The 22552-nt window shown below is 48.1% G+C and overlaps 1 protein-coding gene across 2 annotated transcripts in view; it reads right to left on the bottom strand.

Moving 5' to 3' along the window:
- Window positions 1–22552, bottom strand: part of Sh3rf3 (SH3 domain containing ring finger 3) — a 322824-nt gene that overhangs the window by 16592 nt on the left and 283680 nt on the right. For both annotated transcript variants that reach the window (XM_021205361.2, XM_029542691.1), the window contains one exon: window positions 17931–18250. In XM_021205361.2, the coding sequence (XP_021061020.1) occupies window positions 17931–18250 (320 nt within the window). The remainder of the gene's footprint in view (window positions 1–17930; window positions 18251–22552) is intronic.

Raw genomic sequence — 22552 nt, 5'->3', positions numbered from 1 at the left:
ATTATTGTAGCTAGGAACTGAATTAAGGACTCCATGCATGCTAGGCAAGTGTCCTACCACTGAGTTGCATACCCTTAGCTGCAGTCTGTCTATTTTAGTCACCACAAATAGGATGTAAATAATTAAATGGCTCCTAAAAATGTTGATGCATCTTTATGTCATGCTGTATCAGACATTCGGTCAGGATTTACTAATTTAACCAAACCAGGCCAGGGGCTGGAGAGATGGAGCAGCAGTTACCAGCTCTTCCAGAGAACTCAGGCTCCATTCCCAGCACCCACAGAGCAGCTCACAGGCATCTCCATCTCCACCTCTTGGGGATTCAGTGCCCCCTTCTGGCCTTCTTGGGTAGCAGGCTCACAGGGGGGTGCACAGACATACATGCAGGCACATAGAATGATACAATATAGTAATGACATTTTTAAAAAGCACATCCATTTTCTTAGTGTACAAATTTGCTTTTCTTTTAATATATGGTAAAATTATATGTATGCCAAAGAATCATCTTAAACTAGATATCCATTTATTACCATTAAAAAGGGAGTGAAATAACTAGGGCACAATAGCTGGCTGCTTTCTATGATCCTTTGGAAACGCTAGACAAGAATGTTCTCTAAGTCTTTGAAACAGCCTGGTGGGAGTCAGTGACAGAGGATGTCCTGGCCCTGAGCCTGAAGAAACACCCCAGCTCCCAGCTTATGGGCAAGGATGCTGGTTGAACCTGGGATGCTGGTGGAAGCTCCCAGCATGCCTTCCTGTGGTGACAAGGTATCTGGCACTTGAGTACATGGAAGGCAAGAGATGCAGCCCTCAGGCCATTGGCCCTGTGACTGGATGTCCCCAGGGCACTGACATAGGAGTCACCTCCCCACCAGGATGGGTGCTGCTTCTTTCCAGTTTTCTGGCTGAGCTATAGCTGCCTGTCATGATCTTCCTGACCATCGCCTTGGCTCCTTTGCCAAACCAGGTTGGGCGTGTTTCCTGGGCCCTCTGCCCTCTGCTTTGATACTGACATCCTTTCTGGTGAAGCCTGGACCCAGGCTCAGCTCCTCGCCTCATGCTCTCCCTTCTATGGTAGGGGTATCCCTATCCCAGTGTCTCACATGATATCTATAAGATCTAGATCAGTGGTCCTCAACCTGTGGGTTACGACCCATTTAGAGGTCAAATGACCGACCCTTTCACAGGGGTTGCAGATCAGATATGCTGTATACCAGACATTTACATCTCAATTCACAACAGCAAAATCACAGTTATGAAGCAGCAACGAAAATAATTTCATGGTCGAGGGATCATCACGCCATGAGGAACTGTGTCAAAGGGTCACATCGGTAGGAAGGTTGAGAACCACTGTTATAGCTAGTTCTTAATACAGAAACCACACAAATAAAACCATTGACATATGCCCCAATACATCTCCTACTTACTTCCAGCTAGAGAGCCAGAGGTGAGGACATCCTTGGTCCCAGGTGACTGGCCAGAGAGCCCAGGGACAGACGAGAGGGAGGCTAGGGCAGCAGGCAGAGGCTCATATCCCAGAAAGATATCTATGTCCTTATACAGTCACAAATTTTCCTGTCTTCTCTCTAGTCCTTAAAAGAGAACAGTAGCCTAAAAACCGCAGGCTGTGGTTCTCACCTTGGACCCTGCAGTGACACTGATGGCTGCCCCACCCCCCTGGCATGACCCTTCAGCTGCTCTGGATAGCATAGAAGCTGTCAGTGGAGTTTAACACACAAAATACTGTCTCCACCTTTTGAGCACGGTTTCTCTGGGTAGCCCTGGCTGTCCTGGAACTCACTCTGTAGACCAGGCTGGCCTGGAATTGATAGAGATCCACCTGCCTCTGTCTCTGGAGTGCTGGGGATTGAAGGGCATGCGCCATCGCTCGGCAGCACTTGGTCCTTTACTTTAAGCTAAGTTCTGAAAGTCAAAGACACTGTCTTTCTCATGAACTCTGAAGGATGCCTGGGCTCACCCCGAACCTCTCACAGGTGCGTGTGAAGAGACGCTGTGAGTGACCACCAGGCTTTGAAGAAACTGGAAGTTTTAGACATCACAGCCCTGATGCTGGTGTGGAATGTTTATGTCATGTGTGAAGAGACAACTACCCCTCAATCCTCCATCAAGATACAGTGTCCACAGTTAATGGTCATGTCACCTTCTGCCCTTCCAAAAAGGGTGGGCGGGCCATATAGGCCAATGACATCTTTCCTTGCTATTTCTTTTCTTCTCAGACCCATAGGACATCTTGGTTGGATTTTGCTACTTTACTACCTCTTGGGCCTCAGTCCCACCAACTGTAAACTCACACACCCTGGGAGGGTACTGTGGGGTCCAGGTGGACTCATCCACATGCATCCGTGTGCATGGCACACCTGGGAGAGGCCGAGCCTCACTTGTGTGTGTGTGTGTCATCCACAGTAGGGCTCCTTTACAGAGGCTTGGCACCCCAACACTGTGCACACAAGGCTCCCTCCTCTGCAGGAAACACAGTGTGGGTGGTACTTAATCATGGCTTCCACACTCGGCTTTAACTATGCTAGATAGGAAAGATCACTTCCACCGAGGCAGAGGGAAAGAGCCAGGAGACAGTCTTTCCCTCAGACCCACAGCGAAGGCCGCAGCATTGCTTCTGGAGCCAGGGTCTGCTTCCACTGAGACCCCAGGGTTGCCAGGTATGTGAATGTGAAGGTCCTTGGGGGGTCTCAGGCCAGGTTCTTATCAGTGTTTGTGTTGGTCTCAGGGCTCTGGGCAAGCCCGCAAGTGCAGAGTCGGGAGTGGGGTTTCAAGGTGGTTCAAACCCCTAAACATTCAGAACTAGCTAGTTTCTTTGACAAGTAAGGAATCACAGTGTGGGGTGCTGCTGAGAGAACAGTAGTGACTGAGGACAACCTTGCTCAGCCCAGGGGACGCTGAAAGCAAGATTTCCCAGGCAGGGGAGGTGTGACAGATTTCATTGTTATACTTCATTTTACAAAAAGCATTGAGTGTCAACTGGTCAACTCACAAGAGAACAAGAGTGCTCAGCCCTAAATGGGATATGTGTACACACACACACACACACACACACACACACACACACAAAACCACCCTTCCCATGAGATTCAGGGATCTTTAAGGAATAAGGTGCGAAGCCAGAGTTGATCGATAGCATCAGGGAGACAGTGTTTACTGAACACAGCAAGGCTGTTATATAGTTGAGTCCACAGCAATTGTGACAGTATGCAAAAGACCTGCAAAAGCTGCAACTCTCCCCCCCCCCAAATCCCCAGAGGAGAGGTGATGGGGGGGGGGATAGTCGGGCACAAAATCCTGCCAGTAACTGCAGGGACAGGGTCAGTTTCTTTAATGACGTGACTGCTAACAGGGCGAACACACATCAGAGCAGGCCCGTCCCCAAGACTAGCTGGACAGCATGAACTTGGGCAAGGGAAAGTAAAGAAAGGATCTCCACGTCTGCTGGGGAGGGATGGAGGCCGAGTGGATATATATTCAAAATATGCTGTGTGAAATTAATAAAAAATATTGCTTTAAAAAATGAGTGAAGGAGCCTGCGACATTATGGAGCTAAGAGGGCACCTGAGAAAATGTGGCATCCTGTTTTCTTAATATGCCCCTGTACTGCCCCCCGGCCCACTCACGAACTTACAAAGGGGCCTTGGTGCCCCCCCCCCCACCTAGTGCACCCTGGGGTAGAGCACGGTGGACACACAGCCATGTGACAGCCATGTGACAGCACCACAGCATCCACACACTTGCTCGAGGAACTTGGATGCCATGACACAAGCTGGTGTTCTGACATGGTACAGCTGGGGCTCCAGCCAATGGGAGGGATGAGGTATCAGACATTGGAGCACATGCCTATGGAGGAGGCCTGGTGCCTGGCGAAGTGACTGAGCTTTGGAGCAAATGATTGGAGCTGACTTCCATAGTCTCCTGAGATTTCCCAGGCCCAGGGTGGACCTGAGTGGTGAGCTTTGATCCCCAGCCTGCTCTCTCTCTCTCTCTCTCTCTCTCTCTCTCTCTCTCTCTCACACACACACACACACACACACACACACACACTGCAATTCTGATAAGTGAACGGACATAGAACGGCAACACATACAAGAAAGTGCATCCTAACAGATTTTCTTGAAAATATTTCTACAGAAATATTGGAAACATGTATAATTGAAGGCATATAGTCATCCAAATAAGAGATGAGGATTCTGCGAGGAAAGATGCCAAGATCCAAATTTAGTGTAGTTTTACTGGAAACAAGCTGAGTTCTAGATACCTAATACAATCAAACCAAATGGCAGGTCACGCACACAAACAGGACAAAATTTATCACTAGTAGTATGGTTAAAAGATTGATCTTGATATTAAGGCATAGCTGGAAATGGAGGTAGAAGGATTTTAGTGGGGGGATCAGTGTTTAAAACAAGGCCTCACTACGTAGCTCTGACTGTCCTGTAGGCCAGGCTGACCTTGAACTCACAGAGATCTGCTTGCCTCTACCTCCCAAGTCCTGGGATTAAAGGTGTGCGCCATGAAGCCTGACGTAGTAGGATTTTATTGCTAGGACACACGTTTCAGACAGCCTTTGGTTCCAATTGCAAGTCATGTGCGAGAGCTTGAGAAAGGGAAGAGGGGAGAGGGAAGGGGGACAGTGGGGGGTAAAGAGACAAAGGGGAGGACAGGAAGGAGAGGGGGAATGAGGAATATCTCAAGGGAGGTGAGCACACGCCTCGCCGAGGTGATTAGACCACCGACAGCACTGCTTCTGGTAAAGCCGCCTTCTGCCAGGGGCTCAGCTCCCACTCAAGTGCCGATCCCTTTGCTGTCCTATCGTCCTCGTGGTGAGTGACCCATTCAGCAACCACCTCGACTTTCCTCAAAGTGCTCCGTCATTCATAGCTTTCAGTTCCCTGCTGGAGGCTCGTGGAGAAGTCAATAACCCTTCAGCATTTATTAGACACTTGCCTCTGAGTCTCTGATGCAAGGCCAGCTTCAAAGGCCCGTTTCATGTTAGACTTCACATAGGAATTTGCTGAAGGGTCTGATGTTATTCCCACCTAAGCACTACCTAGTTTCACAGCTTGGGTTGCCCAGTAGTTCACACCTGAGTTACCCAAGATCTCACCACAGGGGTCACCGAAAACCCAGAGTCTCCCCTTTAGAATAAGTCACGATTGACAAAGTCTTCCATTTATGTTAACCCATTGGTCCTCACCTCTGCCTGAAAGACACTGTGCTAGCACCCCTATTGAGCCCAGAGAACCACTTTGGGGTGTCAACGGCCCAGCTCCTGGTGGGTAAAGCAGACTTCCCAATTCAGATGATTTTGAATTGAAGGAAAAAAAAACCAAACCAAACCAAACCAATCCAATCTAAAAACCTTGCAGGGTTTCATCATATCGATACTCTGTTTCCAGAACTTCAATTTTGGTAAGAACTCTTTCCATGAGATCTGCCCTCCTAGGAATTTTCTTTCCTCTTTGCTAGAGACTGAGGCCAGCTCCTTTCTGCACATTTAGCCAGCGACATTCTCAACAGCTCCTATCACAGCTCCTCCCGGGCTCTGCAGGAACTGCACGTGCTCAGGCTGCATGTGACACAGCAGAACTCTAGGACACAGGCATAAGGGAGCAGAAAGTTTCATTTAGATGAGATGAATACTTTTCAAAAAGCTCAATTTTACCCCCACAGGTTTCTCTGGTAGGTCTACGGCTCTTAAACAAAGAGACTGGACTGGGCAGAAGAAAGCGCGTCCTAAGACAGTCACTGCCAACATCACCCAGGGTAAGCCAGGCCCTGGTCCCACAGGCCTCTGTTCAGCCCCCACGACCTTCCTCAAGGAGACATTTGGCCATGTCTGGAGATGATTTGATTTTCACAGTGGAGGAAAACTCCAACAATATCATCCTGCAGGCAAAGCACTCACACACATAAAATAAAAATAAGTAAACCTAAAAAAATTTTTCTTTGAATTTATTCTTTAAAAATCTCATACATGCATACAGTGTATCTTGAGCATATCTCTCATGTCTTCCTTAACTTTCCCAAGGGCGCTTCCCCAGCATGCCTCCCTCCCAATTTAACATCCTCCTCTTATCAATTAATTGATTAATCCTAGCCCATTGATTCCAATTAATGCTACCCACTAGCACACGGTGGCAGGTAGTCAGGTGTGCCAGGCTCACATATTTTTGTAAACAGATGGAAATCAATTCCAGCCAGAAAGGCAGCAGCAGGTGAACTTAGTGTGTGCTGCGGAAAGAGCTGACTCAGTGCGTGGGCTTGGCATTCCCGAGAGCACTGACAAACTGAAGCTGTTGTTTGCATTGGTACTCAGTCTGCTGCCAGGCGCGCCAGCAGGCAAACTTTCTGGCTCTGAAAGATGAAGTGGATTTTCTCCTTATCTTTTCTTTTTTGTTTGTTTCTCAAGGGAGTCCAATTCCAGGAAACATGACAAACCCTCAAAGCAGGGCCACCAACCTGCTGGTGAGAAAGGGCTCAGGAGCCACGGCCCTGCTGTCAACCAATGCGCGCGAGAGAGACTCTGGAACCCAGCCAAGCACCCTGAACTACTGCCCCTTTCTGACATTTCATCTCTGAATGACCCTTAACTGGCAACTTAATATCTCTTTAAGGAGCCGCCACAGTGAGGGTCACATGTGGTTGTTATTATTTCATTAAAATGATTAGGGAAGGATAGAAATGAAGCCGAGATAACAGGATTCGGATGCTCACGGGACCACACACTTGCGAGGCAGGCCTGCTCTGTGGTGAGTCACCAACAGAGCCCAGAGGGAACAGGACGTCCTTCCCAGACCGAGCAACACAGATGGATTGTCAGGGACAGTAACTGCTGTTGTAGAACTGTCTCAACAAAGGATATCTGAGGCTATCAGAGGAGTACCTAAGGATAGCTCATTGCTTTTCAAGTCCTCCCATTGGTTGTTTTAGACATCACTGGGTCTCTGCCACTGGGTTCCCAGACACCCTGTATATGGCACCGAACCACATCTCGGCCACTGCTTGTCCTCTTCTGGGATCCATGGTCAGTGATAGCTCTGTCTAGACTAGCTAAAACAGCTCTGGGCTAGAGCACGGAGCTAGGCTCAACCTTAGAAGGTGTAACCTGATGGATAAATGATGAGGGGATGATCAAAGGCCAGCCACACTTCTGGAGTGCAGTGTCGCGCCAGATATAGTGGTGCACACCTTTAATCCCAGCACTGGGGAGGCAGAGGAAGGTGAATGTCCACGCATTTGAGTCCAACCTGGTCTATATAGTGAGTTCCAAGACATCCAGAGCTATATAGTGAGATTCTGTCTTGAATACTGCCCTCCCCCTCCATACACTCAGACAGATAGACAGACAGGTAGATAGTGTGTATGTATGTGTGTGTCTTTTCTGGGTTACAATAAGAAAAGGGGAGAATTCTGAGAGCCACATCAGAGAACTTGCCAGGATCAATGATGATACGCTCCTTCAGACAGAATCCTGTCCTGCTGTATATTAACTGTCTACAGAATCATCTGAGGAAAAAGGTCTTTTGAGTAATCGCCTTTAGTAGATTGGTCTATGGGGGTTATTCTGATCTTCAGAGGCCCAGTGAAGTGAAAATGTAAGATTTTTGTTTGTTTGTTTGTTTGTCTCCCCCCACCCCCTTGGAAAGTCGTGTTGGATGGTGTTTTGTTGGGGCAAACCCGGGAAGGAACGTTTTGCTGAGGCAGACACAGGTGAAAGGCTAAGGCAAGCCCGTGAAGGAACGTTTCACTGCAACAGACACGGGTGAAGGGATGTTCTCTCTGTTGAGGCGAGCACGTGGAGGACACTTGATGTTTAGAGGGCACATAAACAGGGCTCAGCGGACTATGAGGAGGCCTTGACTGACTTCCATAGCTAGCTTGTTGGTCTAACATCTTTGTTCATTTTCGTTTTGTTGAGAGAGACATAGCAGAGAACTCTTCTTGTCATTCTTGGTGGCCGTGGTCCTTTCTGCTGACTTGTCCTGATTTGACAGAGGCCTGGCTATTCCTGACAGGTCCTGTCACCCCCCGCTGCTATCCTGATTCTATCGAGCTACACTAACGATATATCCATGAAATGTTTGCAACTTGATCAAGCTGCCGCTGGTGACCTATGAACAGAACCACTGATTTCCTGACAACACAGATGAAATTTGCTCCATTTCTAAACAGGTGCACTTCCCCCATATCCTTTCTTTTCCACCACAGCTGGTGAGTGGTGGACTGAAAGGGAGATTAAAGTGTTTAAGAACCATCATTAAAAAGAGACTTTTTTTTTTTTTTTTTTAAATAAAGCTACAGCCCAGTCTACTATGGGCAGCACCAGCCCTGGGCAGGTAGTCCTGCTAAGTGAGCCAGAGAGTGAGCCGGCAAGCATTCCGGCTTGACTCTCCACAATGAGAGATTGTAACCATAGGAGGGACAAATGCTTTCCTCTGCTGTGTTGATTTTGGTGAGAAAGCCACAGGGCGGGGCTCCAGCAGTGCATGCTCAGATTGTGTCTACACTGCAGATCATGCGCTGCTTTCTAGCCCCACCTTTATAGACAAAGAGAGCAGGCCTCCTAAAGTCATCCCCTTGCCTTCTAGTGACAAGTCCTGGGTCCTCTGATGAAGAATGCCGTTGGTCTGTTCACTACAGCCCAGCCACCAAGAGGGGATGGGACAAGTCTTTATAGTTGAAAGTGTACATCTGGCTTGACTGACCACAGCAATCCTATGCTTGTCACCTGCCAGCTGTGACCTATGACATATAATCCTCTGCTGTCAATGTAGTCTACACTGAACATCTTCACACAGCAGGACACTGCATATCTGCTCATGGTTCCCATCATCTGTATCCCGTGCTTATCCTGGAACATGCTTTGAGCATCCTACTTGTCTAGGTGCAGGCAGGGTACAAAGAATAGCAGAAGTTGCCTGGAGATGAAATCAGACACCAAGCTCCACACAGAAGGTGCTGAAGGACTCAGCCTTGCTTTCTCAAGTGTGTCAGGAAATTCAGTTTTCTGGCCTTCGTATATGTGTGAACCTTTGATTGACTTGTGTTAGTACCATCCTGGTCAGGCGTTTCTGCATTCACAGCATTAGTGCCATTGACTTGTACAGAACCTGTGGACTTATCTTCATTCTCAGGGAAGCTCAGAAAACTGTCACTGTGATGTAACTGAGCTATCATGGCCCCATTCCCACCGCTGGGTGGTCTTTAGGCTGCCTGAGATTCACGTTTTGATGAAAGAAGACCATACCAAAGACCATTCTGCGTGTATGCTGCGCCGCACCCTACAAAGTCTGCTCACTTTCAACCCCACGGAGAAAGCATCAGCAGCAGAGCCACTCCCATAAAAGACATCGGGAAACTGGTTCTTATCTCCAAAGCAAAGGACTAAGTCGCTGCAGAGGACTCAGCCTTGGGTTAAGCACCCAGGTCCCAGGGTATGCAAGTCCTGTGTTTGACACAGTTGGGCCCAGGCCCTGTCTCCTGGTCAATTCCCATCTGCCAGAAATATCCCGGGATGGTGCCCTGTCTCAGGAAGGAAGACGCTGTGTCTCTTTCTCTCTTTCCTAGCCCACCTCTTTGTGTGTGTGTGTGTGTGTGTGTGTGTGTGTGTGTGTGTGCGCGCGCATGCATGTGCATGTGTGCATGTGTGTGTCCATATGTACTGCAGAAAGCAGCGCCTGCTGCTGTCTGAATTCTTGAGGTAGAAAAAAGGTATGACATGGGCCAAAAGATGCAGAGCCTCGTACTTGTCCCAAAAGAGGTTTGAAGTTGACCCCCCCCCCCCCAGCAACACCACTGTAGCTTCCTAGGCCAGATCTTATTGCTGGTGTCCCTCTTAAAATACCCTGAGGTATGTCTGGTGGTTCCAAGAAATCACCATTACCTGAGGACGAGGACGAAGTTCCCCATGGCAGCCACCAGGGATTATTAAAACTCACCAGGAGGCTCTACCCCGAATCATCCTTACTGTACTTCCGGGTAACCACCCACCGTTTGCATTCTAGGCAAGGAAACCTTTTTACTTCCTGGCCTCTTTGGGATCCAGTGGGGCCAGGCAGCAGATTGAGGTAAGTTTTTTTTTTTTTTTTTTTTGAGGAAGGACACCAGAACAATGACAAATATTTATAGTATTCATCTTTTCTGTCATCAAAGGGACCTTTGCTGCCAGGATTTTAATGCTTCAGCGAAAGGAAACGTGGAGGCTGTTCAAGAACTGATGTGCACTGGATGGAACTGGCACTGATAACGGAGATGTAAAGTGTCTCTGTGGTCCAGCAGTCAGTGATGGGCTAATGGAGGATGTGGTGATTTGAATGAGAATGGTCTCAGAGACTCATATATCTGAATGGCTGTTTCTCAGGCATTCAGGAACTGTTTGGGAAGGATTAGGAGGTGTGGCCTTGTTGGAGGAGGCGTATCACTGGGGGGTGGGTTCCAAAGGCCCACTCCATTCCCAGTTAGTCATCTCTGCTTCTTGCTTGTGGATCAGATGTAATCTCTCAGCTACCACTCCAGCGCTATGCCTGCCTGCCTGCCTGCCTGCTGCCAGGCTTCTTGTCCGCCCGGTCATGGATGGCATGGTGTCTTACCTTGGCAACAGAACTAAGACAGAGGTCAAGTGGCCAATGGTACTGATCTTTCTTACAGGGCCCTTCTTGTATCTTGTATGTCCCCAGTCTCCTGTGCCTCACCAGACCTAGTGTGCACAGCTGGCATGGGCAGACTTAGCAGCAAATGGGATTCCCACCTTGTTCCCTGACCCATGGGAATGAGGGCCACTGCAGTGGGGGAGCCCAGTGTCACTCCACAGGACAGCCACTACTGGGGAAGACTGGAAACCAAAAGCAACTCAGTCTGCACTTCCCGAGGACTGCTTGGATCAATGCCACTGCCGAGAACAGGAAGGACACGGGAGGCATTGGTACATGCTCACCAATCTGCCATTGACCCGGTTACTAAACAGGTAAACGGGTGGGAGACTGGGGTGAGCTTACCCTGGGGACAACACATACTGTACCTGTCATAGCAGATGTGCCTTCATTTTGGGGGAAATACTACATCCCGCAGTCCCTGATGTACACTGACTGATGTGACAAGGATTTCTTAGTAAAGACACCAAAGGCCACCCACCTATCAACTGGCAATAGACAATCGTTGTCTTGACTGGAGGACCTCCCTTTTCTAGCTGTATATGGTAGCACAGTTTTCTACGGCCTATCACATCAGACCATTACGGTGAGACCTCCAAGCAGACTGGCCTCGATATAGCATGCCTCTAAACTCAGGGAAGATGTATGTGTCCAAGTTGATAATTAAATCTGACTTTCAACCTCAGTAGAACTCCTAGGGTCCAGTGGCTTGTGCCCTGAGAGGTCCCTTTAAAGTAAATGATGCCTCTGGCTTCTCTTACGGCACACCACCTACCAGGCCCCAGCTGATTATGGAAGCATCATATTCTCCGCCTGGTGTAGTATAATAATCCATTTATCAACTGGCCCCAACCCTACTGCTTCTGAGCAAGGCACTGAACAGAGGCAGAAGCGCCGGTCCATCCTGCAGTGCGAGATGCTCTGCTACAAAGGTCAGTGCAGATGATGTGATGTTTGCAGCCTCGGCATAGCTGGCCTTTACGATTCTGGAGCAATACCCAGTATTCCTTTTGAAATAACTGTTCTCTGAAGAAGTGCATCTTGGGGTCTGGAGAGGTGGCTCAGCAGTTAAGAGCATTTGTTCTTGCAGAGGACCTGGGTTTGAGTCCCAGCACCCACAGACTCCAGTTCTGAGTCTCCCGAACTCTGAGGGTACCAAGCACGCAGGCCAGATCCACACATGTGAGCAAAACACTTATCCACATACAGTAAGTACATTTTAAAATGTTGTTTTAAAAAGATCTAAGTCTTGTCTTTTTATTATTAGGCCTTGGTTGAGACTGCATATTTAACTTTGAGCCACCAAGACACCATGCAACTCAGCTGCCTGCCATCAAATGAAAGGGGTGTATCTAAGGTTGGCCTGAGTAGGCCTAGGGCATGGGGCAAGTGAGACTTATGGTTCATTGGTGCCTCTCTCCATCCCCACACCAGTGGCCCTGGGCTGGGCCTGTTTTGATAATCACATGATAAAGAGAAGCTGCAGGCCTGGTTTATGAGTTTCTGCATGGCATGCAGACACTTCCCTCCAGTGGACAGTTTCAGTACTGCACCCTCTCTTGACATCTGCGAGGGCTGTAGAAGGGTTACTATTTCAGTGGGTAGTGTGCCTGGATATGGAGGGTGGTCAGATGTATGATGGAGTAGCAGTTCACAGTCATGCTCAGTGACTTAGCTAAATTATCAGGCTCTTTGGAAGGAAATTTGAGAACGGTATGAGAGTAGCCCACTCTGGACAAAATAAGCAGTTTTTGTTCACTAAAGAACGGCCGTAGCCACAGACATCAGCCCTCTGTGTGGATACTAGGCAGCCTTTCCCTAGCCACTTCTCATTGACCAATCAGTTCAAGGGCAGTGGAGGCAGGGATGGAGGTAGGTACGTGTGGATAAACGCCATGGAATTGTACTCACCAAGGACAATCTGGCTAGATTCACTGTTGACTTCAGGCAGCAGGGACTAACACAGTACCTAATAAGGTACCATCCCCCGGGGTAACCCGTCAATGGCCGGCAGGGGCAGTGCTTTCTCACTGGAGTAGACACGTTAGATATGGGCTCGTCTCTGCATAGCCGAGATGCACGGCTTCAGGCAATCAGGGAGGAGATGGGAATGGGACCAGCCACCATGACTCCTAGTGAGTCACTAGCCACACTGACTGCTTATCCTTAGGATGATACGTTCTGCTAGTCCAGCAGTTCTACTGCGGAACAACAATCACCCCACTGAACTGCCAGCTCAGAATGCTTTGGCCACCTTGAGGTCCCTGGATCTCGGGATCCCGGCATCTCTGACTCACTGGCATAGGACGGGATTTTTGATTCCAAGGAGACACAGTGGAGGAGGGACCAGAACATGATTGGAACATAAGAGACACTTTAGACCACGTGGTAATACCAGGCTATGTGGTTCAGGTCGGGGGCGGGGCTGCAGTGTCTCCGTGGAAGCAGTACTACAAATGGCAGAACCTCAGGGAGGAAGGTATGGGTGTGCCCCACCAAGCAAGGAAGCACAAAAAGGCAAGGTATTTCTTGTGTGCAAAGGAGATTTAGGTTGGGTACTATACGGATGGAGGTGACTGTGTGACACTCGCTGGGCCACATGACCAGTTACAGAGAGGAGGACAGTCATGGCGGGTACTTCCCTCCTGTTTTGTTATGAATGTCTGCATGTGCATTGAGTCACATGTCTGCTTTCTTTCCCTTTGTCCCCTCTTGTCATATAATGGGAGATGTCAGCATTTTCCTATGTTAACTTTTACATCCTAATGTTTCTGCTACAGAACATTGAGGCCGCCTCTTCTGGGCTAGTCGGTTTGGTTTGGTTGCTCTCAGGATCCCAGCTGACCATGCTAAGCAGAGCCTGACCTTGCTATTGTCCTTGGTTGATGACTCACTGTGGATTAGGGCAATACTAAGTTGGTACCAGATAAAGAAGGATGATTAGTACGGTCAGGCTATGGCACACAGTTGTTTGGTCAAATGCTTGTTTAGATGTTTCTGTGATGGTAATTTGTAGATGTGGCTAAAAATCAACTAATTTAAAAACAGTAACTGACTTTTAATCTCCTTTAGGAAATGACTTCAAGTATGTGTCTTGAAAACACAGTGGCATTCAACGCAGTCGGTTCAAAGTCTAAAGAGCAATCTAGGCTTCCTGAGGATAAAATAATTTTCCCCTCAAATTGCAACAACAAATCCTGCCCAGGCTTTTAGTTTGTTTGTCAGCCTGTCCGATGGATTTCAGATCTGCTTCACAGATTCTGGACTTCATAGCCTCCATAATTACAGGCACTAAATCCTTAAAATAAAGAAGTTAGTGGTACTTTATCTATCAATAGATAGGTTAGTGGTATCAATCAGACCATCCATCTATCTCCCACTGGTTTGGTGTCTCTGAGATTGTTGACTGATAGAAACAATTCATTTTCTTTATAGTATTTGCATGAGCAGAAAAGACATTTCCCCTTTAAACATATCGATGTCTAGAGGACTGGTTAAGTGATATTAAAGTGAGGGAGAAGTCAGGGGTGTGGTTAGAAACACAGCCACTGCTGCCAACCTCACAGAGACGTCCTAGCGTGATGGATGGCACTTCCATCAAGTCCACAGAAGACCACTGACGACATCTGCCTATCAGAAAGCATGGGAAATGTCTTCCGCTGTGGACTGGAAACAGATTAGCTTTCTGCTGTGGATGAGCATAGTTTCAGTTTTATAGATAAAAGATTGTTGGAGTCACAAAGGAACTCCAGGAGTCCCTTTACCATAGTCTGCATTTTCCTCAATAATGCTGAAGCTGAGAGGTACTGGGAGACTTGCTTGGGGTCAGAGGTCAGAGCTGACATGAGGACTCTGGACTCCTGACCCCTGTCACAGTTGGCTGGGCTCCAGTGTGCTTGCTGGCTGTTTTGATCTACCCAGTCTGTAAGGCCATGGGCCCAGAGGTGTCTGGCTTCCTCCAAAGTCCCCACAGGGAAGCATGGTGGGGCTGCCCGGGAGACAGAGGGTGGGCTTACAGACCCAGATTTCCATTGTGCATGGGACTCCATGTAGTGGAGGTGTGTGGTGAAGCCCAAGCCCGTGGATGGGATCACCTATGTCACCAAGACCTTAGGAATATTAGTGGGACTCAAAGGAAAGGCTGACACGCTTATTTGTTCCTGAGTGATGAATGGTACTTAAAACATTGCCTTCTCAACTCTTCTCTACAGATAGTAAGGTGGATACTGGATACCTTGGTGTAACTTCACATGGGAAAACAGAATGCAGAACATTAGCAGGTCGCCTTGTAGACCAGAGATACTCTTGTTTAGCTGAGAATTTAAAAAAAAGAAAGAAGGAAGGAAGGAAGGAAGGAAGGAAGGAAGGAAGGAAGAAAGAAAGAAAGAAAGAAAGAAAGAAAGAAAGAAAGAAAGAAAGAAAGAAAGAAAGGAAGAAGAAACAATGTGTGATGTTTAGGATGCTCTACTCTCCCTCCCAGAGTTTGCTGAGCCACAGGTTCAGGCTCACCCTGCCTCACACAACCCTGTGTGCAGCCTAGGCTAAGCCTCCCGGCCAGGATGTTAGCTGCTTTCCCATTCCCACAGAAGTCCTAACAGGTGATAATGCCCCCCCACCCCCCCACCCCCACTCCTGCTCCTTCAGAGTAACCTCATCAGGCAGGGTTTTCATTGGAGCATGGTGACGGAGTGGCAAGATACGATTGGCGGAAGATACAAGGGGCTTGGAATTGGGTCAAATACTTGATGTAGTAAACTCAGATTTCTGTAATAAACTCGGATCCGTGGGACTATGAAAGGCAGCCTGGTTTCTGGTTGGGCTAAGGCTTGACTCCGCAGGTGACCCTGCAGGGGATAACCCTGCAAGGGACAGTAGCCCTTTTGCCATGTTCCTGGACAACAGGCCGCTGACTCGAGGCCACAGATCTCCATACATTTGTGGCCATCAGTCATGCAAGGGCAATGCTTCAAGCCCCTTCAGGTAGATGTGACCACAGGTCAGGTAGACTCAAGACAGATCTCCATTTTAATGAGGTACCTAAAGACTGTGAGGTTTAGCCAATAAACTCCCTGTTCCAGACACTCATCCCTGCAAAAGGTATTTAACCCCAGGGCCACCCTGAGAACGTGGGGTATGGTTTTACTCATTGTCACTCTCCATCATGACATTAAATGCTTTAAAACCATGGACTGCCTCTTTTCATGGGACTCCCTGTGGGGAGCAATGGAGCAGGCCTTCACCTAAAGAGCCGGCCCCCTAATCTCCCACAGAAGGCCTCTCAGAGCTCCCAGCCACAGCTTCTGCCAAGCCAAGCTGCCCACTGAGCAAGCCAAGGACTCTCTTCTCCCCACAGGACCCAGCCAGAGCTCTCCCCTCCTTTCCCCTTCAGCCCCGGGCTGGATCCAGCCTGTGGGCCCCCACTCTATTCTCAGAGGTCCCTGGTCTCCATGCAGGTCCAGAGACCCCCCCCCAAGCCAATTGCAGCAGTCCCTGGGACCTCAGGCTTCACTCTCCCAGCCCCAGAATGGGGTCCCATGGCTTTCTATAGTTCTACGCCTGCGGAGCACTGGGGTAAGCGCAGTCAAAGCTTCCTGTGTCCCACCTCCACGAGCCGCCCGAGCCCTGAGTGGACGCAGGACACCCTATTAACCCCACACAGATCTGCACCCTGATGCTGGTCTCTGGAATCTGATTCCCTGGGTTCGTCATGTGACTCTGTTGCCTCTCCTCCCCTCCCCCCATCTTTGGTCCCTGCAGTGTAGCCAGCAGCTGCTTTAGCTCTACATTCTGGACCAAAGCCCTGGTGAGAAGCGACAGGCCAAGGAAGGCTGGCTCCACAGATGCAGATGCCACTCAGTATTAGCTGGTGGCAGGCAGCACTACCTGTCCCCCAAGCTACACAGGAGGATTGGGGACAAGGAACCAGAAACGCTTACTGACACAAGTCCCAGACTGCCCCTGGTTTGCCCTCAGTAGCTGGAAAGGCTGGCGGATTGCATCTGAGGGAAAACTGTCTCCTGAGCACAAAGGGCTGGCTGCCCCCACACCTCTGACCTCCCCCTGCAGACAGACAGACAGCGCGTCTCTGAACAAGCAAGGCAGGAGGCAACAGATTCACAACTGGGTTGGTTTTCAAGCACACATGGGTACAAAACACAACATCCATACTTGATTTCGCAGGGTGGGTGCTTGGAAACTGATGCGTGGACTTAAAAATTAGGGCTGGGGATGTCCCTCAAGAGGGCTGTCACCACCTCAAACACACGAGACACACAGGATGCTCAGGAAACCCTATAGAAATGTCTTCAAACAGCCACAGAACGTGGGAAAACCAAGTTGCCTGCTAAACACAATGTACGGACAACCTTAGACATCCCAGCGGCGAGGCGGGGCTGCCTTGAAACATTTTTTGGATAGTGCATTTGATAGAAGATGCTATTATAAGGCACCTGAGCTTTAAATTTTATTTTTATATTAAGCTTAAAGCTATGACTGCTAGAACACTGTCCATTCATTTTGCGGCTTGTGTTTTGCACTGATTTGTAAGTGGAGCCCGGTCCTGGCTACTCCTCCCCTGCTGCTGACCACCAGGGCCAGCCCATCGACTCCAATCTTCTATATAATAAAACAATAGCTGAAAATGGTTTCCATACCCACTACCAGGCTGGTGTCCTCCTGTTTTTCTCTTTCAGTTTTTTTTTTTTTTTTTCCAAGAAAGAAGTCCTTCCCATATGGCTGAACAGGTTGCAAACTGCGCAAGAATCATGCGTCCAAGGGACAGGGTGCCGCTCGCTCTCACCACAGAGAATTATTGCATATCTGTTTGTTTTTCACCATCTCATCCTGGCACATGGCAGTTAGGAGTCTTGTTCTGACAAGATGGCTGTATTACAATGAGCTTCTAGCAGGAGGGACCACGGTGGCATATGGATGAACAAGATGCCACTTTCTGGTTCTCATCAAAATTGCAGTGGCATGAAAATCGTTGGCCCTGGCAGAACCCCGAGGCTAGCCTCTGCTTCTACACTACCTTCTTGCTCTGGCCGTTATCCCGGTCAGAGGCCCCGCAGATGCAATATACAGAGCATCAGTGAGCAGACCCCGTTATCCCCGTCAGAGGCCCCGTAGATGCAATATACAGAGCATCAGTGAGCAGAAACCTCACCCGTCCTCAGCACCACTGGCCAGTGTGTGAGAAGAACCCAGCAGCCAGCCACCTCCAGGCTCAGGGTTAGCCCAGGATGGCCCACTTACCTTTTCGTTTTTCTTGTCCTCTGGCTTGTATCCCGTGTTGATGAGGCTGGGTGTGGACAGGCCGCTGGTGGGCATCCCTCCGACCTCCCCACTGAGGTTGGCAGCACTGACGTTGGGGGGTGTGATGGCGGAGGCCGCTGATGCGAAGGGGATGGCTGGCCGGGCACACATCTGTGCCGGGGGCTGCTGGCCATGCTGTGGGGACGCCACGGAGCGGGGTCGCAGGCCGTTGCTGGGCAGGCGGGATGGAGAAGTCTGAGTGCGCAGGGGTGACACGGTGGCAGTTGGCCGGTCCAGGGCCTGGGCGGGGGGATGGGTAGCTGAAGGGGTGGAAGGGAAAAAGGTTAGTGTGCACTTGGCCATGCGGTTTGCAGAGCATTCGCCTCTCGGGCTTGACCTCTGACCTCGGAGGGTTCTGAATACTCCAGACTCGGCTGCCATCACAGTTTGTGGCATTGCTGGCTTCAGAATTTGCGATACAGTGCCAACAGTATCCTCAGCCTCCAAATATGCCATGACTATAAAACACACTTGCACATCTTAACAACGCCTGCAGGTGGGAGGCCTCTTCATGCCACACCCCAGGCCTCTGGCTGTGAGCTGGCCATTCCTCTGTTCAGAGCGGGGTCGGGAACCCAGCATTTGAACATCCCGGACAGCATGCCTCACGTCTTGAGGGAAAGGTCAAGCAATTATGCAAATCAGTGAATCCACTGAGGGGGATTCATCACCTGTGACTCTTGACTAGGACTGTGGGGCTCCTATGCTTTTCATCCTGAGTGACTTCTCCATGACCAGCCCTTGAGAGGTGACAGCAGTCAGCCATAAGCCATTGCCCTGGAGCCTCAGAAGCTGTCTGTCTCTAGGGCTGCCCAGGGCTTCCCATACAGCCCATGCTCTGCCTTCTAGGAAGTTTGAGTCGTCTTCTCCTACGGACGATAAGCACGGCTTAACAGTCTGCACGGCTCATTCATTTCTCGCATGTCAGTTGTACATCGCCTCTCTTGCTACATTGTCAGCTCAGCTCTAGGAGGCTGGGGACAGTGGCTGTTTGATTCACTCATATAATGCATCCCACATCCCTGGAATGGTGCCAGGCATGAGGAAGCCACTTAATACAGGCTTTAGTGAGTAAGTGACGACTTGAGAGGAGAGAACTCCCCGCTGAAGCATCGCAGGAACAAATCACTGGAGAAGAAATGGATGTCTGTTGACACAGGCATGGCTTATTGTGTAGGCTGCCGAGATTCTGCCTTACCTGCCAGTTAGCATTGCGAAGCAGCCGCACAGGTCCGAAGAGTCAAGCCAGCCGTGACGGCTGATGGAGGACACTTGGTCCCTGGCCTGTTTCCCTTTCCTTCTGGTCTTTTGGCCTTTGATCTGCACCTTGGTGATGCTGAGAGACCAAATCTTTTAAGTTCAGACTCCATTTTAGAGAACCTGACCTAAGTTTGAACTCAGGTAACTAACAGGCTGGTCCCTAGCATTAGTTTCCCAAGTTGCACCCCAACAAAACCTGAGCCTAGCGCCAGTCTCTAGGCTCATCCCCAACAAGACCAGCATCTCCAGGTCACGCCCTCAACAAGACCAGTATCTCCATGTTATTTCCCCCAACAAACCTGCGCCTCAGGTTACAAGCCCACCCCCAGCCTAATCTACCAATGAACTAATGTTTCCCCAGAACTTTCTTTGTGGGTGTTTTAAAACTAGAAACTCAGTTTCTTTTATAGATATGGGCTTATTCAAGTTATTTCTCGTTGAATACATACAATGATTTGTATCTTTACAAGCTATTTGAATATGTCCATTCTATTGACTGAATTTAGTCTATTGATTGAACTTATTCACATAAAGATTTTGCAATAATTTCTTATTATCTGATAGACTCTTATATACTACTACTTTAAAAAAAATCTCTGGTGATATTGACTTTCATTTTTTGCTCCTTTTACTTAGTTCAGGTGGCCAGAGGTTTATCAATTTGATTATTATCTTCTCAAAGGACCCCTGTGGTGGTGTGAATATACTTGGCCTATGGGAACTGGCACTAGGAGGAGGTGTGGCCTTGTTGGAGGAAGTGTGTCACTGTGTAGGTGGGCTTTGAGGTCTCCTAGTTCTGTCCAGGTGTGGAAGACTGTCTCCTCCTGGCTGCCTTCAGATCAAGATGTAGAACCCTCAGCTCCTTCTCCAGCACCATGTCTGCCTGCACACTGCCATGCTTCCTGCCATGATGATAATGGACAGAACCTCTGAACCTGTAAGCCAGCCCCAATTAAACGTCTGGCTTTGTAAGAGTTGCCTTGGTCACGGTGTCTTTTCACAGCCAACGGAACACAAGTACAACTCTCATTTAGCTCAGTTAATTTTCCTGCAACTTCTCTGCTTCACTCTACGGATTTCTTTCTACCCCCCTGTTGTCCTTTACTCCAGTTTAGCCTAAGGCTACTAACTTGATATATGGAAGATGCTGTAAATTCCCTCTCAAAGACTGAATTGGCTGAATTTTACAAATCTTGTTATGTTGTGTTCTTCTTTACTAATCTCAAAATGTTTTCAATCCTTATTACTTCTTTGATCCACTGATTATTTTGAAGTATAATATTATGTTTTCAAACAATTATTTGTGATACTGATTTCCAATTCAGTCCCACTGTGGTTGGGAATGTCGTCTGTCAAGTCCCTTTCCATGGACTGAGATTTACATATTATGGCCCGGACTAGGAGTTAACATGAAAATGTTCTGTGTATAGTTGAAAATAATGTGCATTTTTATGTTGATGCATAGGATATTCCCTAAATGCTAAATAAATCAAGTGGTTATGGTTGTATTAATGATCTGTACTGTTACCAAGAGCTGATAAAATCACAATCTAAGCTTCGTGGATTTCTCTGTTTCTCTCAGCGGCTTTATCTGTTGTTACTTATGTATTTTTGAAGCTTTATAATTTGGCGCATTAATATTTAGAATTGTTATACCATCTTATTGGGCTCTGTCTTTGCCATTTTATAGTTTATAGTACCACCAGCAATTCCTGGTTATACATTCTCCTGTCGGACATGAGATGATCAATTTTCTTTTGATTAACATTAATATTAGCATGGTGCATTTCATGACTGACAGAATCTATATTTGTACCTTGTTCCACTAGCTCTAATTAACTTAATAATTTCCAAATCATTGCCCTTGCTTCTCTCCTGGCCGTTTTGAAACGTGAAGAAAAGCAAAATATTGGAGCTGCCCGATGTGTATCTTCCTCAGAGTGCGAATGAAGTGATTTTCCTCACTTCTGTCTCTGCTCTCAGAGGAGACGGGAGGATGGAACCATGATGGACAGATCTGAGTCTCACTCTTTGGCAACCGAGGGTGGGACTTCCTTATGCCAGTCACCAAACACTTCTGAACCTCATTTTCTTCTTTATAAAATAGGGACTGTGGTAGTAATTACATTTGCGTGAGATGGGTGTCTCCACTCACGGGCCTGTGTACACACATGTGTACCAATTCACCCATGAGCAACTGCAGCACAGTTGTAGCTATGCAGTATCCATGCCACAAGTGGCTGAACATGTGGATAGATCCTGCCCTCCCTGTTCAGTCCAGACTGTGGCTTTAAGGTAGGAAAGCGCGTCTGTCCTTCATAGCACAAGCTGGTGCTGATTTTGTTTGCTTGCTTTTAAGAAAATCTGAGAGCCCCAGTCCCAGCTCTCTATGGGTCTGCTTAGACCACTTACTTTTAATGGGATGATTTGTATGATTAGGTTTAAGCCTGACACTCACGGTTCTATGCCTTTCCTCTTTCACCTGCATATTCCTTATTTCTACCTTCTTTGGGACTGATGATTTTCGATATGGGTTATCTCCTTTACTGTAATGCTGTTTCCACGTGCCATGGCGGCTTCCCTCTCTATACCATGGCCTCTTAGCAGCCCCTGCACAGCTCTCCCAAGACAGCAGAAGGGCCTACAGCACACACAGCGTTTCCCTTTCTCTCTCTTTCTCACTTTTTTTTAAGAGATAATTTTTGCTGACTATAGAAGCCCAGATTGATGAACACAGTTCTTTCCCCTTCTCCCAGCCCTCTCAGATGGCCTCTTGACAAAATACCTACTTACCTTTAGGGCTCCTAACATGCCATTCATCATCGATTTTGAACAATTTGGTTATGATTTGCCTTGCTGTAGGTTGTTTTTTTTGTTTGTTTTTTTTTTTTGTTTTTTTTTGTTTTTTTTTTTTTTAAATAAACATGCTTCTTCTGTTTTAGTGTCTACCAACTGCTTTTAAGGTCTGAATTTGTAATTTTCATCAAATTTAGAGCAACTTTGGTCATTTTTCTTTACATTATATTTCCATCTTGCCTGTTTGCCCTTTGAGAGTTTGAATTATACATAGATTGGGTATTTAAGGTGGTTCCGTTGTTCACTGATGCTCTGTTAATTTTATAATTTCATGTTTTTGGAGAATTTTATGGGTGAATACTGTATTTACATCATTTTATATAATGTCACCCCTCCCTATCTCCCTATTCCTCCTCCAGCTCATGCCGCCTCTCAAATTATCACTGCTTCTTCTTTAATTCACACACACACACACACACACACACACCACACACACACACACACAG

The sequence above is a fragment of the Mus pahari genome, chromosome 9 (assembly GCF_900095145.1).
Source record: "Mus pahari chromosome 9, PAHARI_EIJ_v1.1, whole genome shotgun sequence".
Classification (NCBI taxonomy): domain Eukaryota; kingdom Metazoa; phylum Chordata; class Mammalia; order Rodentia; family Muridae; genus Mus; species Mus pahari.
The sequence above is the reverse complement of the archived record's forward strand: the minus strand, read 5'-3'. Positions and strand labels throughout refer to the sequence as shown.